Raw genomic sequence first — 17,947 nt, forward strand, 5'->3', positions numbered from 1 at the left:
GCATAGCCATCTCGAGACAAGTTTTTTCTCAAAGTTGCAGTGATATCACATGTCCTACTTACACTCGTAGCAACCTAAGCATTACAAAACTTTGATTCAATCAAATAAACCTCACGTAGAAAATAAACCATTTACTGTTTTGTTGAACAAATTCGACACTCATTGACGTCCATACAAAAACTGCTTGCTTGGTGGGCGGAAAAACGGTAAAAACACGCCACCTGCTGGAGGGAGACAGATTTTCCACCGAGTTGTGCCTCTCTCTACGTCTTCCTCTCTAGTTAGGCTAATAAACACTGCTAGCTCATGCTAGCTGTGAAGTCATCAGTCACTCTTAAAGGGAAAGGCTTTCTTACAGGTGAATAAAACAGAAATTAATATATACTGAACAAAAATAAAAACGCAACAATTTCAACAATTTTAATGAGTTACAGTTCGTATAAGGAAATTAGTCAATTGAAATAAATTCATTAGGCCCTAATCTATGTATTTCACAAGACGCAGCAGGGGCGCAGCCATTGGTGGGCCTGGGTGAGCATAGGCCCACCCACTGGGGAGTCAGGCCCATCCAATCAGAATGAGTTTTTCCCCACAAAATGGATTTATTACAGACTCAGTTTAATCAGTTGTCTGGGTGGCTGGTCTCAGACGGTCCCGCAGGTGAAGAAGCAGTTCCTGAGCTGGCGTGGTTACACAGATCTGCAGTTGTGAGGCCGGTTGCATTTTAGAGTGGCCTTTTATTGTCCCCAGCACAAGGTGCACCTGTGTAATGATCATGCTGTTTAATCAGTTGTTTAAACAGGTGGATGGGTTATCTTGGCAAAGGAGAAATTCTCACTAACAGGGATGTAAACAAATTTGTGCACAAAATTGGAGAGAAATAAGCTTTTTGTGCGTATGAAACATTTCTGGGATTTTTTCTTTCAGCTCATGAAACACTTTACATGTTGCATTCATTATAGAACTGTTGTTGAAAATGTAATTAATGTTGTTGTGCTGTAACTAATGACAACAAACTATAATTTAATGGGTTCAATTAAGAAGAAAAAAATTCTGATTGGGGTGACAAAATCCTACAGTACTTATCAAAAATCTATAGGATCCAATCGGATAACTTTTAGGATTCTGATGGCGGTGATACAAAATCCTGTTGGATTGCGAGAATCATATAGGGTCCAATAGGATTACTTTTGATTCCCAATAGGAAAACAGTTGTCCAATAGAATTCTGATACAGGTTACACAAAAGCCTATATTTTTTATTTTTAACCTTTATTTGACTAGGCAAGTCAGTGAAGAAAAACATATATTTTTTATTTGAACCTTTATTTAACTATTCAAGTCAGTTAATTAAGAACAAATTCTTATTCACAATGACGGCCTACCAGGGAACAATGGGTTAACTGCCTTGTTCAGCGGCAGAACGACATATTTTTACTTTGTCAGCTCGGGGATTCTATCTAGCAACCTTTAAAGGTTACTGGCCCAACCCTCTAACCACTAGGCTACCTGCCGCCCCATCATTTACAATGATGACCTACACCGGGCAAACCCGGACAATGCTGGGCCAATTGTGCGCCGACCTATAGGACTTCGAGAACCCTGTCGGATCCAGTATGATTACTTATTTATTTCCAACAGGAAAAAACTTATCCTATTGGAAAAAAATCACTAATAATCATATAGGAATTTTGTAGAGGGAATACACCCAAATGTTGCATATTGCGTCTTTCTTAGCTTGTGTTGTCAGAGGGTGAGAGTAATAAGTGGACTATTACTTTATGCATATGCCACGCGATATGAAACAGCTGTTTTGATAGTTTGGCGCCGACGTTGTTAATTCATTTAGTAATGCCGATGTTTCATAACTGTGTATATAGTCATGTCTCTTTAAATTCACCTCCAAAAATTCGTCGCGCCATGATCACATCAGGCAGTTGTCCAATCAAACGAAAGATGCAGCTCTTTCGTGACAAGGAAGTATCTTTCCATTGGATATGTGTGCAATTACGTAGTTGTTTATTTAAACAGGGAGTTGCAGATTGGTTACCCGAATACCTATAGTTTGATGACATTTTACGCCTTATCAAGTGGCTTGGTATAGTGGACAACTGCGTCAGGTATGTAACTCTACAGTATGATTACAATACATATATTTTTTAATGTATGTAGCTAACATTTACAAATCAGCGATAAAGTTGTGCGTTTAGATGCGTTGTGGGACATTACATTGGGATATGCCATGGGCGCATATGCATGATGTAGAATGGGAATTAATGGCAGTTGTCATTATTTTTGTTTTTGGTAGATATAACGTTAGCTACAATGTGTGAGCACATATTACACGAATGTCACTTATCTGAAACATGTTCACGTATTATGAAGTGATATGTTTTGAATTGACTCTGTCTATCTATAAAGTAATGCACACAATGCAATTCGCTTTTTTTTTGTTTGAGGCCAAATACGGTAGTGTGCTAAATGGGTACATGGGGCCTTTATTGATACACTTGTAAAAGTATGTAGACTAATTAATTAGGTGATGACTTCGGTGATGTCATTTACAAAATAGCCTCCAACACTCTACTCAGCAAATTGGATGCAGTCTATCGCAGTGCCATTCGTTTCTTCACCAAAGCCCCATATACTACCCACCACTGCGACCTGTATGCTCTCGTTGGCTGGCCCTCGCTTCATATTTGTCGCCAAAACCACTGGCTCCAGGTCATCTTCAAGTCTTTGCTAGGTAAAGCCCCGCCTTATCTCAGCTCACTTGTCACCATAGCAGCACCCACCCGTAGCACGCGCTCCAGCAGGTATATTTCACTGGTCACCCCCAAAGCCAATTCCTCCTTTGGCCCCCTTCCAGTTCTCTGCTGCCAATGACTGGAACGAATTGCAAAAATCACTGAAGCTGGAGACTCATATCTCCCTCACTAACTTTAAGCATCAGCTATCAGAGCAGCTTACAAATCATTGCACCTGTACATAGCCCATCTTTAAATAGCCCACCTCATCCCCATATTATTTATTGATTTTTTTTTGCTCCTTTGCACCCCAGTATCTCTACTTGCACACTTATCTTCTGCACATCTATCACTCCAGTGTTTATTTGCTAAATTGTAATTATTTCGCCACTACGGCCTATTTATTGCCCTACCTCCCTAATCTTACCTCATTTGCACACACTGTATATATATTTCTTTCTATTGTGTTATTGACTGTACATTTGTTTATTCCACGTGTAACTCTGTGTTGTTGCACTGCTTTGCTTTATCTTGGCCAGGTCGCAGTTGTAAATGAGAACTTGTTACTGGCCTACCTGGTTAAATAAAGGTGAAATAAATTTAAAAAATGACTAGCTTGTACCCAAATAAGATTTCCCATTCCTGGACAACCTTTGGTAGTGCCGGGACACTGAAATAATTGCCTAGTGAAAGACTACAGTAGTTTACCCCAAGGTATTCTCAAATGTCACTGCTTTAAAAAGCACTATCAGTAGCATCCCCCAAATACACCTACAGTACTAGGCCTGCCTCCCATTTATCATACTGTTATTTACTGTACGTTATCTGAGTTCTAGTAACACATAGGGCTGGGCGATATGGCCAAAATATCATATCGTATATATGGTATTTTTCACATTTTTGACGTATTTGACGGTATTTTGTGTTTTTGATTAATAAAAGTTCAACATTTTCTTTATGAGTAGTGCGTGACCCTAGGGTGGCAACACATATATTCTAAATTATAACTTTCTCCATTCGGATTGTTTTATACATGGGGTGGCAGGTAGCCTAGTGGTTAACCCACTGCAACCGAAAGGTTGCTGGATCGAATCCCCGAGCTGACAAGGTAAAAATCTGTCGTTCTGCCCCTGAACAAGGCAGTTAACCCACTGTTCCCCGGTAGGCCGTCATTGTAAATAAGAATTTGTTCTTAACTGACTTGCCTAGTTAAATGAAGGTAAAATAAAATACTGTTCAATTCAACTTCAACCTGCCTTTCCTGCACTCATTTGAGATAATTTCCACACTGCCACGTTATGGGCAAAAATACTAGGCCTGATTTTTAACCAAATGTTACAATTTAGATCAAACCACTTGGGTGAACTTTTGGAATCATGGAAATAGAATGTTTATTATAATTTATTATCATTATTGTTGTTTGACATGACAACGAATGAAAATTCCATGGACGAGTTATTGTGACAGGGTAGGAACCAAAGTGATGTTCTGTGTAAATCTTTATTCATATAGCCAACATATTCATGCTTCGCCTATTCCTCTTTGATTTAGAAGATACTGTTGCACAAACAACATGCTGATTTAGGCCTCCACCAGCTAGCTACGTTTGCTCTGACTCAGTACTTTTATTAGCTAGCCAGCTAACTAGCGATTAGTATTAGTGGTTAAGACGATTTACCTTAACTTGCTAAGAAAATACAAACTAGCTGTTTGCAGATGTAATATTGTAGTTATAGAACGCTAGTGGATATATATTAAGATCAAATTGGAAACATTGTTGTCATCAACATTGTTGCATGTGCTGCATTGACCATGCAGACTGAACGAAAGTGTCTCGTGGTCAAGCAACAACAAATGTTCTCCTTGAGTGACGGGGTGGGACTAGGTCTGTGTGGAAAGCGGGTTGGAGAGAGAGAGAGCGGAGAGGGATGAGTCAAGAAGCGGCGTAAACTATAAAAATGGACGTTACACACGGTGTATCACATTTAACAAACCAAACATTCAAATACCGTTATAGAAGGTCAAGTAAAAACCCAAACCGGTCCGTGCATCAATACCGGTGTGTATACAGTATACCGCCCAGCCTTAGTAAACCACTACTGTATATGTATGATGAAAATATGATTGATATAGCCTATAGATCTAACATTGACTAGTTGACTACCCACTCTGTCTATAAGCCATGTCCAGTTTACATGTGATGTGTCACTCTCAAGAAGTCAATTCTACCCACAAATCATTTATGACATTGTCTGCTACATATGCAAATTTGTCACTTCTCAAAACCCGAGCCTTCTCTGTGTCTGAGCCTTCTCTGTGTCTGAGCCTTCTCTGTGGTTTTGAGAAGTGAGAAATTATTTGTCACTTGTGATTTGTGGGTAGGATAGGCTACTTGAGAGGAGGAGTCTAGAAGGCTATGCTCAAAGCCATTACTTATCAACTTGGCAGATTCAGACATGGATCTTGTGCTGAATGTCGCCGACCACTATGTCCTCACCCCCTACGTGTACCCGTCGTCGTGGCCTGAAGACGGGGCGCTGCGCCAGATCATCAGCCTGTTGGTAGTCACCAATCTGGGAGCCGCAGTCCTCTACCTGGGCCTGGGGTGGCTGAACTACCACTTCATCTTTGACCACAACCTCATGAAACATCCACAGTTTCTAAAGGTATGTCCTTCTTTATAATACTCAATACTTGTAGCCTGGTCCCAGATCTTGTTAAACGTCACAACACCTGTAGGACTTGGCAAGAGAAGACAAAAAGATCTGGGACCAGGCCGTAATATAGTTGTATGCAGTTGAACTGCGACAAACTATATATTTTCAATAGCATCCAGGAAGGTTTATTGACATACTGTAAGGTTAGGCTACCACTTGAGTTGGCATTTGCTTCTTACTACTTACTGGTTACCATTCTTGTGTTTTCTCAATGATGGCACCGACGGAGAAGGGCAACATCTTTCGAGTTCCAACCCGACTTTGCTATTTAGTGACTTTAAAAAAAATCTTTACTTTTTGTACAGAAAGTTCATACAATTATCACATATGACCGGCAAGCACTTCTAGACATCAGATCGACAGTTACTAACCTCGCTTTCGACTTCAAATCTGAAGTTAAATTCCGACTCAGCTGTTCCCTTGTTCATACCGGACCCTATTCCTTTGTTTCATGGGTTACCAAAACGCCTCAGGTGTATACGCGGTAGAAAAGCCGACATCCTGTTGAGATTGAGACGAAAATAAGATTGACCAGCACTCCCCTCCGTTCTATTGTCCAGTCACTCGAGAATAAGATGGATGAGCTTCGTTCAAGAGTCTCCTATCAGAGAGACTTGAAAAGCTGCATTATTATATGCCTTGCAGAGACATGGCAGGATGACTATGTACGTAGAACTCAGTGGTTTCTCCATACAGTGGCACAATCAGACGAAGGTAGCCTTGGGCAAGTCTAAAGGGGGAGGGGGTGTGTCTCTTCACAAACAACTGGTGTGTTACTTCCAATGTGAAGCAAATTTCAAGCTTTTGCTTACCTTATATAAATTACATCATGGTGAGTTGGAAACCCTTTTATGTACCAAGAGCTCTAATCCGTAATTATCACGGATGTCTACATCCCTCCACAAACCAACGCCACTTTGGCACTCAACAAACTGTATGTGGCCATAAACAAACAAGAAACCGGTTACCTAGATAGTCTCCACCCACCAGAAACAGTTTAACTATTGCGGGGAGACTTAAAACCTAATTTCTACAAACACGTCTCCGGGGGCGCTAAAACTCTAGACAAATGTTATTCTACCCACAGAAACAAATACAAGGACCTCCCTTGTCCTCGTTTCGAAAAATCTGACCATTACTCTATTCTCCTGCTTCCCGTTTACAAACAAAAGCTTAAACAGGAAGTACCGGTGGCACACTCAATACAGAAGTGGTCCGATGAAGAAGACGCAAGGTTACAGGACTGTTTTGCTAGTACAGACTGGGATACGTTCCGGGATTCATCCGATGGCATTGAGGAGTTTACCACATCAGTCACGGGCTTCCTCAATAAGTGCATAGACGAAATTGTCCCCACAGTGACAATACAAATGTATTCAAAAACCATGGATTCCGGGCTCGGCAAAAGGCTAGAGCTACCGCTTACAAGGAACGGGACACGGACATGGACGCTGTCGTGTAGAGTATGCCACAAGGCTAAACTAAAAAACCTAACCTCTATCAAATAAAATGATGGCGGAGCCGCGAAAGGACTTCTGTGCAAGGATGTTTATTTACATAGTGATTCCGGAAGATAAACAGTACTGCCACCAAAAGTATACATTATGGGGACAGCTAAAACAGTGCTGCTCAATCAAAACGCCCCCCCCCTCCCCCCTTGAACTGAAAGAGAGGCTCCTTTTGTAGGGGAAGCCCTCCCATCAGAACATACCAAACTCATTAATTAATTAAGCCATTACCAACATCAAAGCCTACATTTTCCACTCAGCTAAACATATCATTAATTAAATTCATTGAACCTTTGCAATCGGTTTATCATAATACTATATAGCACAATATAACACATTTACAGAATCCCATCACTACTAACATGGTGTCTTCCAATACGCCCATTCACATGAATGTGCCATTCGGAACAGGCACTACAAAGCCAGCCCAATTGCCATAGCTCGGGTCCTTATTTCAGCATACCCGGAAGCTATAGAGACGGAGAGAGAGGAACAGAAACAAACAAACAGCGCACTCATCCATATCATTGACAAGTACAATAAATGTCACTTCAATCAAATCAAAGTGTATTTGTCACGTGTGCCGAATACAACAGGTGTAGACCTTACAGTGAAATGCTTACTTACATTTTTTGCACTATTGGTTAGAACCTGTATTAGGTGAACAATAGGTAAGTAAAGAAATAAAACAACAGTAAAAAGACAGTGAAAAATAACAGTAGCGAGGCTATATACAGACACCGGATAGTCAGGCTGATTGGGGTAGTATGTACATGTAGATATGGTTAAAGTGACTATGCATATATGATGAACGGAGAGTAGCAGTAGCGTAAAAGAGGGGTTGGCGGGTGGCGGGACACAATGCAGATAGCCCCGGTTAGCCAATGTGCGGGAGCACTGTTAGGTCGGCCCAATTGAGGAAGTATGCACATGAATGTATAGTTAAAGTGACTATGCATATATGATAAACAGAGAGTAGCAGCAGTGTAAAAGAGGGGTTGGGGGGCGGGCACACAATGTATATAGTCCCGGGTAGCCATTTGATTACCTGTTCAGGAGTTTTATGGCTTGGGGGTAAAAACTGTTGAGAAGCCTTTTTGTCCTAGACTTGGCACTCCGGTACCGCTTGCCATGTGGTAGTAGAGAGAACAGTCTATGGCTGGGGTCTTTGACAATTTTTAGAGCCTTCCTCTGACACCGTCTGGTGTAGAGGTCCTGGATGGCAGCCAGCTTAGCCCCAGTGATATACTGGGCCGTACGCACTACCCTCTGTAGTGCCTTGCATTCGGAGGCCGAGTAATTTCCGTACCAGGCAGTGATGCAACCAGTCAGGATGCTCTCGATGTTGCAGCTGTAGAACCTTTTGAGGATCTCAGGACCCATGCCAAATCTTTTTAGTTTCCTGAGGGGGAAAAGGCTTTGTCGTGCCCTCTTCACGACTGTCTTGGTGTGTTTGGACCATTCTAGTTTGTTGTTGATGTGGACACCAAGGAACTTGAAGCTCTCAACCTGCTCCACTACAGCCCCGTTGATGAGAATGGGGGCGTGCTCGGTCTTCCTTTTCCTGTAGTCCACAATCATCTCCTTAGTCTTGGTTACGTTGAGGGATAGGTTGTTATTCTGGCACCACCCGGCCAGGTCTCTGACCTCCTCCCTATAAGCTGTCTCGTCGGTGATCAGGCCTACCACTGTTGTGTCGTCTGCAAACTTAATGATGGTGTTGGAGTTGTGCCTGGCCATGCAGTCGTGGGTGAACAGGGAGTAGAGGAGGGGACTGAGCACTCACCCCTGGGGAGCTCCAGTGTTGAGGATCAGCGTGGCAGATGTGTTGCTACTTACCCTACTTACATGAAAGCTTGTCTGCGTATTCCTTATACCATACTGTTACTGACAGGAGGTAAGAATAATGTGTGTAATGTATGAACTGAGATCGCTAAGTTAACTTGTGTCGACCCACATTGCTAACGTAGCTGAAAACGGAGCAGGGAAAGTGAGATGAGTGAGTTTGGGTGTGTTAGTTTACCAAATACCAAATATCAAAACAAACTCAATGAAGAGATGGCACGTGGGTATATGCTCCTAAAAACCAATGAGGAGATGGGAGAGGCAGGACTTGCAGCGCATCGAGCAGTGTGGGTGCAATGATTGAATAACATTTTGAATAACATGTATGCGTACATTTATTTTGCAACGCTCGCGAATGCGATGTGTCCGGTCTGGTCAGCATGTGAGGTGTATCTGTTTTTTAAATCTGATTCTACTGATTGCATCAGTTACCTGATGTGGAATAGAGTTCCATGTAGTCATGGCTGTATGTAGTACTGTGCGCCTCCCATAGTCTGTTCTGGACTTGGGGATTGTGAAGAGACCACTGGTGGCATGTCTTGTGGGGTATGCATGGGTGTCTGAGCTGAGTTTTAAACAGACAGCTCGGTGCATTCAGCTTGTCAACACTTCTTACAAAAACAAGTAGTGATGAAGTCAATCTCTCCTCCACTTTGAGCCATGAGAGATTGACATGCATATCATTAATGTTAGCTCCCCGTATACTTTTAAGGGTGTTGCCCTGTTCTGAGCCAATTGTAAATTTATTAAGTCCCTCTTTGTGGCACCTGACCACACGACTGAACAGTAGTCCAGGTGCTACAAAATTAGGGTCTGTAGGACCTGCATTGTTGATAGTGTTATTAAGAAGGCAGAGCAGCACTTTATTATGGACAGACTTCTCCTCATCTTAGCTACTGTTGTATCAACATGTTTTGACCATGACAGTTTACAATCTAGGGTTATTCCAAGCAGTTTAGTCACCTCAACTTGCTCAATTTCCACATTATTCATTACAAGATTTAGTTGAGGTTTAGTGAATGATTTGTCCCAAATACAATGCTTTTAGTCCCAGACACCCTAGACCCACTCCAATTTGCATACCGTCCCAACAGATCCACCGATGATGCAATTTTAATTGCACTTCACACTGCCCTCACCCACCAGGACAAGAGGGGAAATATGAATGCTGTTCATAGACTACATCTGGGTCGTTCTACCTCAAACACAAGAAAGAGGATTTCGATATCCACCATCTAAGATTGTTCTGAAATCATTTATGTTGTTCAACAGATACCGTTAGCATTCCTGCAACATTTAGTTTGTTGATTTATAATTTGATCTTTGAGAAATTAAGATAATTGATGCACCCAAATTGGCAAAAACATTTTTTTTATAGTACCTAACATCTGATTATTTTTTTTCTAACAATGAGTAAGATGAATCCAAAGAGCCATCCACGGAGCCTCTCCCTCTCCCAAAAGCCATCCACGGAGCCTCTCCCTCAACGTCAGTAAGACGAAGTAGGTGATCGTAGACCACGAAAGAGTGGAGAGCAAACCCCATCCACATTGACGGGGCTGTGGTGGAGCGAGTCGAAAGCCAAGAGCGTGCAAAGCTGTCATCAAGGCAAAGGGTGGCTACTTTGAAAAATCTCAAATATAAAATATTTTTTACACTTTTTTTGGTTACTACATGATTCAATATGTGTTATTTCATAGTTTTGATGTTTTCACTATTATTCTACAATGTAGAAAATAGTAAAAATAAAGAAAAAACCTGGAATGAGTAGATGTGTCCAAACTTTTGACTGGTACGTCTTTCAAAGATAATTTGTATAAATCCAAATAACTTTGCAGATCTTCATTGTAAAGGGTTTAAACACTGTTTCCCATGCTTGTTCAATGAACCATAAACATTTAATGAACATGCACCTGTGGAACGGTCGTTAAGACACTAACAGCTTACAGACGGTAGTAAATTAAGGTCACAGTTATGAAAACTTAGGACACTACAGAGGCCTTTACTGACTCTGAAAAACATCATCTGCGTGAACGTGCCTTAAGAATGCTGCAAGGAGGCATGAGGACTGCAGATGTGGCCAGGGCCATAAATTGCAATGTCTGTACTGTGAGACGCCTAAGACAGCGCTACAGGGAGACCGGACGGACAGCTGATCGTCCTCGCAGTGGCAGACCACGTGTAACAACACCTGCACAGGATCGGTACATCCGAACATCACACCTGCGGGACAGGTACAGAATGGCAACAACAACTGCCAGAGTTACACCAGGAACACACAATCCATCAGTGCTCAGACTGTCCACAATAGGCTGAGAGAGGCTGGACTGGTGGGTTGTAGGCCTGTTGTAAGGCAGGTCCTCACCAGACATCACCGGCAACAACGTCGCCTTTGGGCACAAACCCACCGTCGCTGGACCAGACAAGACTGGCAAAAAGTGCTCTTCACTGACAAGTTGCGGTTTTGTCTCACCAGGGGTGATGGTCTGATTCGCGTTTATCGTTGAAGGAATGAGCTTTACACTGAGGCCTGTACTCTGGGGCGGGATCGATTTGGAGGTGGAGGGTCCGTCATGGTCTGGGGTGTTGTGTCACAGCATCATCGGACTGAGCTTGTTGTCATTGCAGTCAGGCAATCTCAACGCTGTGCATTACAGGGAAGACATCCTCCTCCCTCATGTGGTGCCCTTCCTGCAGGCTCATCCAGACATGACCCTCCAGCATGACAATGCCACCAGCTATACTGCTCGTTCTGTGCGTGATTTCCTGCAAGACAGGAATGCCAGTGTTCTGCCATGGCCAGCGAAGAGCCCGGATCTCAATCCCATTGAGTACGTCTGGGACCTGTTGGATCGGAGGGTGAGGGCTAGGGCCATTCCCCCCCCCCCCCAGAAATGTACGGGAACTTGCAGGTGTCTTGGTGGAAGAGTGGGGTAACATCTCACAGCAAGAACTGGCAAATCTGGTGTAGTCCATGAGGAGGAGATGCACTGCAGTACTTAATGCAGCTGGTGGCCGGACCAGATTTTGACTGTTACTTTTGATTTTGACCCCCCTTTGTTCAAGGACACATTATTCCATTTCTTTTAGTCACATGTCTGTGGAACTTGTTCAGTTTGTCTCAGTTGTTGAATCTTGTTATGTTCATACAAATATTTACACACATGTTAAGTTTGCTGAAAATAAACGCAGTTGACAGTGAGAGGACGTTTCTTTTATATACTACACGACACTACCATTCAAAAGTTTGCGGTCACTTAGAAATGTCCTTGTTTTGAAAGAAAAGCAAAAAAAAATGTCGATTTTAAAATAACATACAAATTTATCAGAAATACAGTGTAGACATTGTTAATGTTGTAAATGACTATTGTAGCTGGAAACGGTAGATTTTTTAAATGGAATATCTACATAGGTGTACAGATGCCCATTATCAGCAACCATCACTCCTGTGTTCCAATGGCACGTTGTGTTAGTTAATCCAAGTTTATAATTTTAAAAGGCTAATTGATAATTAGAAAACCCTTTGGCAATTATGTTAGCACCGCTGAAATCTGTTCTGATTAAAGAAGCAATAAAACTGGCCTTCTTTAGACTATTTGAGAATCTGGAACATCAGCATTTGTGGGTTTGATCTAGAAACAAAGAGCTTTCTTCTGAAACTCGTCAGTCTATTCTTGTTCTGAGAAATGGCTATTCCATGTGAGAAATTGCCAAGAAACTGAAGATCTCGTACAACGCTGTGTACTACTCCCTTCACAGAACAGCGCAAACTGGCTCTAACCAGAATAGAAAGAGGAGTGGGAGGCCCCAGTGCACAACTGAGCAAGAGGACAAATACATTAGAGTCTCTAGTTTGAGGAACAGACACCTCACAAGTTCTCAACTGGCCGCTTCATTAAATAGTACCCGCAAAACATCGGTCTCAACGTCAACAGTGAAGAGTCAACTCCGGGATGCTGGCCTTCTAGGCAGAGTTACAAATAAAAAGCCATATTTCATACTGGCCAATAATAAATGATTAAGATGGGCAAAATAACACACACTGGACAGAGGAACTCTCTCTCTCTCTTATTTATATATAAATGTGTTTTATTTATTTATTTATTGGAATTGATCCCTGATCTCAGATCATTTTTGGTCCTCAGAACCAGGTGCGGCGGGAGATCAAATACGCCATGACCTCGCTACCCATAATCAGTATACCCACTGTGGCGTTATTTTTCCTTGAGGTCAGAGGATACAGCAAGCTCTATGACCATGTCGAAGAGTCTCCCATGGGTAAGACAATGCTGCGTTCACCGACGCTGGGACTGTAATGTAATGTTTATACTGTTCATTTTGTTACGCAACTTTGTCTAACAGGATTGTCATTATGATGCTAATGGTGGTTTGTTTTTTCAGGCTGGCCCTTTGTGCTTCTCAGCATGATTTCCTTCTTGTTATTCACGGACGGGTGCATCTATTGGATTCATCGGTTTCTTCACCACAAGAGTATTTACAAGGTGAGCATTACAAAGCCTTGTTACCAAAGGGGAAGTGTGCTACTGGGTAGGTTCCTTCACTGTCAATTGAAAGTGGATTGTTGCTCTAGATGTGATTTTGGTGATCTACAGTTACAGATCAGTCCACAGTGACAGACAAATATTAAGTCATATCATTCTGCTCATTTGTCTTATTGAGATTAAGGCAGTTGACATTGTTTTAATGTTGATTAACAAATGTGCAGTTTTTCCCCTCCATTTTTTTGTCATACATGTATTTGCTAAGAACTTGTGTATGTAATGTACGGAGCTTGAACAAAGCCAGTGCTATGTCTTCAGTACCAATGTGTGTTATCGTCTGCTGGTCCTATCCTCAATCACTGGCACACTTGAAAGTGATCAAACGGTGCCATATGTTTTATATGCTATCTGTTCCTCAGCAAATATGTTCTACATACAGTTCCTTTTGAATGTGGTTCACATGAATTGATCATCTCTGTGGCATGTTCCCTCCCCTCAGCACTTCCACAAGCCGCACCATGTGTGGAAGATCCCCACCCCGTTTGCCAGCCACGCCTTCCACCCGCTGGATGGCTTCCTGCAGGGTCTGCCCTACCACATCTACCCCTTCCTCTTCCCTCTGCACAAGGTGCTCTACCTGGCCCTCTACATCTTCGTCAATATCTGGACTGTGTCTATCCATGACGGCGACTACCGCGTGCCCGGACCACTGCAGGAAGTGGTCAACGGGGCGGCCCACCACACGGACCACCACCTCTTCTTCGACGTCAACTATGGCCAGTACTTCACCCTGTGGGACCGCATTGGCGGGTCCTACCGCAACCCCTCAGTACTCGAAGGGAAGGGCCCCCTCGACTGCATTCGTAGACTGACTGCCGAGGGGAAGATGAGCGCTAATGGGGCTAATGCCAATGGGCACGCTAACGGAAGCGGTACAAAGAGTAAGGAGGAGTAGTTGGTACATGTGGTGTAGTGTCATGGTGAATGAGTTCTTAGTTGATAAAGCTAAGCTAGGTGTCATTGATAAGGAATAGCTCACATACTGCTTCACACATTGGTTGTTTTCATTCATTATCCCATTATAAATAATCAATCTACAGTTGCTTATCTTTAACTGTCCCTTTATTAATTTTTCTCATTGTTTCAGTGCTAGGGAAAGGTAGGCGGCAAGAATGTCTTGACATTTCACTGAAAAGCACTGATATACTGAATATGTGGGTGATAAAATTGTTTGGAACTTAATTTCAGTTTCTGCATTTGCCACACAAATACTTAATGAGAATTTTATTTTTCATTGGGATGACTAGCAGGGAAGATGAAATCACCAAGCTATTCTCATAGTCATAGGCTATAGAAACCTAGCAGGCCTCTCACCATTTCCTGGATTGTCATCATTGACTTGAGAAATAATTGCTTATTTTAATGAAGTTCATTGAGTGCATGCTGATTGATTGTGCCTGTTTGGAGGTGTAATGTGTTGTATGGATTTTTTTGGTATGTCTGAGGGGAGGTGACAATGAAATAGGATGTCTAGTGCTGATTAATGCAAGAAAATGAAAAAGCATGATGTTCCTACAACCCCTATGTACTATAAGATATTACGGTTGGCGTGGTTAATGGCAGGAACTGGGATTCTACACACCATGACTTGTCAGATTTGGTCATGCTCATATCCAGTAGTTAACCCTCTGGGACTTTTCTCCAACAGGATAAAAGTAAATAGTCTATGACGAATGGAAGTGTGTGTACCTGAATGTTTTGCATTTTAAAGCAGATGTTTCCCGGGGAATAAAATAAATGTCAAAAAATTTAAAAAAACGTGGCTGTCCATTTGGAAGTTGAACAAAGTGAATCCTATTGTATGTGGACAGATGTCCATGTACACTAACCTTATCCCATCGGCTACTTACTGTATGTGCTGCAGCCATTTTTTTAATTTATTGCATAACCATGTATGATAGAAGTTGGCGACAACACTCACAGATGGAATGAGGCAATGTGTACAGTAATGCACATAATCTAGTTGTAAATAATTGATGTCTGTAAATGGAAGGGAGAAGTTTTCATGGATATTTTACAATTTAGTCATTTAGCAGATGCTCTTTTCCAGAGCAACTCAAGTTGAGTGCCTTGCTCAAGGGCACAGACATTTTCTTTTTCACCTAGTCTGCTCAGGGATTTGAACCAGTGACCTTTTGGTTACTGGCCCAATACTCCTAAGCACTAGGCTACCTGCCACCATGGATACCTGTGAAAATATATTGGTTGTTTTCAATATAACAGTAGTGTGACTTTGTTCTATCCTATTTTCTCAATAAACATGGAAACTAATATGAAAACGTCTCTGTCCTTTTATTTAAAGTGTGCAGGTGGCAGAAAACGAGTAGTTCTATCAGTGTCTGACAAAGGCCACCTTTAAACTCTGAATCGCCAGTGACGTAAGCAGAGTTTGAATTTGGAACTTGAAATCTTATCAAAGTGCTGTGGAATCTCCCATTTGAAATTGCTAATTTTCGCATAAAATGACATGCCCAAATCTAACTGCCTGTAGCTCAGGCCCTGAAGCAAGGATATGCATATTCTTGGTACCATTTGAAAGGAAACACTGAGGTTTGTGGAAATGTGAAAGAAATGTAGGAGATTATAACACAATAGATCTGGTAAAAGATAATACAGAGAGCTCCCAGAACAACTGTTCTTTTGTATTATTCCAGCCCAGGTGCAATTTAGATTTCGGCCACTAGATGGCAGCAGTGTATGTGCAACGTTTTAGATTGATCCAATGAACCATTGCATTTCTGTTCAAAATGCTGTATCAAGACTGCCCAAATGTGCCTAATTTGTTAATTAATAACTTTTCAAGTTCAAAATGGTGCACTCTCAAACAATAGCATGGTATTCTTTCACTGTAATAGCTACTGTAAATTGTAAAGTGCAGTTAGATATATCTGATATTGCCAGAAAGCTTAACTTCTTGTTAATCTATGTCCTGGGAAATGAACTTGTTACTTACAACCTCATGCTAATCGCATTAGCCTACGTTAGCTCAACCGTCCCGCAGGGGACCCATCGATACTTAGCAATACTGATGGAATATTCCCAAGACATGTTTGCTTGCATGACTCGGCACTCTTGAGGTGTTATTTCAGACAAAGTACAGCAGAGGGAGCTATTGCATTACCCAAAGTATGTAGATGACAAGGTTATTTTCAGTGTCTTATCTTTTCAACTTATGAATAAAAACATCAGTTGAACACACAGCACAACAACACTTCATTGTGTTTTCATTAGGATCCCTTTCTGTAAAATCAATTGGTACAACAAAGACTCAAAACATGTAGCCCACAAATTCCTAAATTAATAGCCTGTATGGACAATAACCTCAATAATAAGCTCTGTACAGATGGAATATAACTGGAAACCTCTTGAGCTGAGATGCGAGGAGACAAACACAATTGGCTGTATTTACATGAACATAATTCAATGACTGTAAATGAATGGGCAAAGCCATCGATCACGTGACACCCTTCATTCCTATGTGAAGACTCAAAAGCGAATTGAAGCCAAATTAAGTCGTTTAAGATGGCGTCTCATGAAGATGATGGGCACGTTCCTCTGCCCAGGTGTTGCTGACGCCTGCCAGATCTTGCAACTCCTGGATAAGTATTTTAAGTATCAGCTAAAATCTGTCAGTCAATGACACAAACGTTGACGTGGCGCACAACCATTGGTTGATGCATGCAACATCTGAGCAAGAGGAGCTCAAACATAATATGCACATCTTGAGCTACTCCAGGAAGTGATGTTGCAGGCACCCATTTAAAAAAAAAAGATTGATCAATCTCACCTTCTACTGTCAGAATCTCTGGCATTAAATCCATTTGAAATTGTAGTGTACTCTCACAGTTCATCAACAGTTTAATTGAGTTATGAACCAAACAAACCAAGTGAGCAATATAAAAGAATAGGAGATGAACATTGCTCTCTTGGCTGGAAGAGTGTTTTGGGGAATAAAAATGTCCTCTGTGTGCACATTTTACAAACACTCTTGATCTACCATCAAAATCATGCAGCAAATACACTTAATTATTGGCATGAAATTGTTCAGTTAAGAACAAATTCATATTTACAATGACAGCCTTCCCCTATGGAACTCCCAATCACAACTGGTTATAATACAGCCTGGAATTGAACCAGGGTCTGTAGTGACACCTCTAGCACTGAGATGCAGTGCCTTAGACCACTGCCCCACTCGGGAGCCCCTATTAATTTGTCTTGCTTCAATCACTTTGTTGTACTGCTTCTTTGGCTAGGTCGTAAATACTGTAAATGGCTTAATTGTACTATATACAGTTATGTCCATAATTATTGGCACCCTTGATTAAAACAAATGTAAATAAAAGTGCTATGGTCAGATGACATGAAAATAGAGCTCTTTGGACACACACCAGTGGTGGGTTTGGCGTAAAAAAAACTACAGAAGCATATGCAGAAAAGTACCTCATACCTACAGTCAAATATGGTGGTGGATATTTTAAGCTATGGGGCTATTATGCTTCCATGGTCCTGTGGCCCCTGTTAAGGTCAACGGCATCATGAACTTTACCAAGTACCAGAAAATTTTAGCAA

At 41.8% G+C, this 17,947-nt stretch overlaps 1 protein-coding gene and 1 non-coding gene across 3 annotated transcripts; both read left to right on the forward strand.

The window, feature by feature from the left end:
- Positions 1-1,501: 1,501 nt before the first annotated feature.
- On the forward strand, positions 1,502-15,657 carry sc5d (sterol-C5-desaturase). Of its 2 annotated transcripts, XM_071327217.1 has the most exons (6): positions 1,502-1,613; positions 2,031-2,119; positions 5,195-5,412; positions 12,962-13,094; positions 13,218-13,318; positions 13,818-15,657. In XM_071327217.1, exons 3-6 carry the CDS (start codon positions 5,203-5,205, stop codon positions 14,271-14,273), a joined length of 900 nt encoding a protein of 299 aa, XP_071183318.1. In that variant the 5' UTR covers positions 1,502-1,613; positions 2,031-2,119; positions 5,195-5,202; the 3' UTR covers positions 14,274-15,657. The 2 variants fall into 2 exon arrangements, with proteins under 2 accessions (XP_071183318.1, XP_071183310.1); XM_071327209.1 differs by lacking the exon at positions 1,502-1,613 and having other exon boundaries at positions 2,025-2,119; positions 12,944-13,094.
- On the forward strand, positions 13,550-13,688 carry LOC139540231 (small nucleolar RNA SNORA57). The gene has a single exon (XR_011668132.1). It is a non-coding gene; the product is annotated as a small nucleolar RNA SNORA57 (small nucleolar RNA).
- Positions 15,658-17,947: the final 2,290 nt, after the last annotated feature.

Source organism: Salvelinus alpinus, chromosome 1 (assembly GCF_045679555.1).
Source record: "Salvelinus alpinus chromosome 1, SLU_Salpinus.1, whole genome shotgun sequence".
Taxonomy (NCBI): Eukaryota; Metazoa; Chordata; class Actinopteri; order Salmoniformes; family Salmonidae; genus Salvelinus; species Salvelinus alpinus.

Excerpts from the sequence above, each read along its gene's own strand:
- sc5d (XM_071327209.1), top strand. The coding sequence starts at position 5,203 with ATGGATCTTGTGCTGAATGTCGCCGACCACTATGTCCTCACCCCCTAC. Across the intron at positions 13,095-13,217 it reads TGTCGAAGAGTCTCCCATGG|GCTGGCCCTTTGTGCTTCTC; the intron begins GTAAGACAATGC and ends TTGTTTTTTCAG. Across the intron at positions 13,319-13,817 it reads ACCACAAGAGTATTTACAAG|CACTTCCACAAGCCGCACCA; the intron begins GTGAGCATTACA and ends CCCTCCCCTCAG.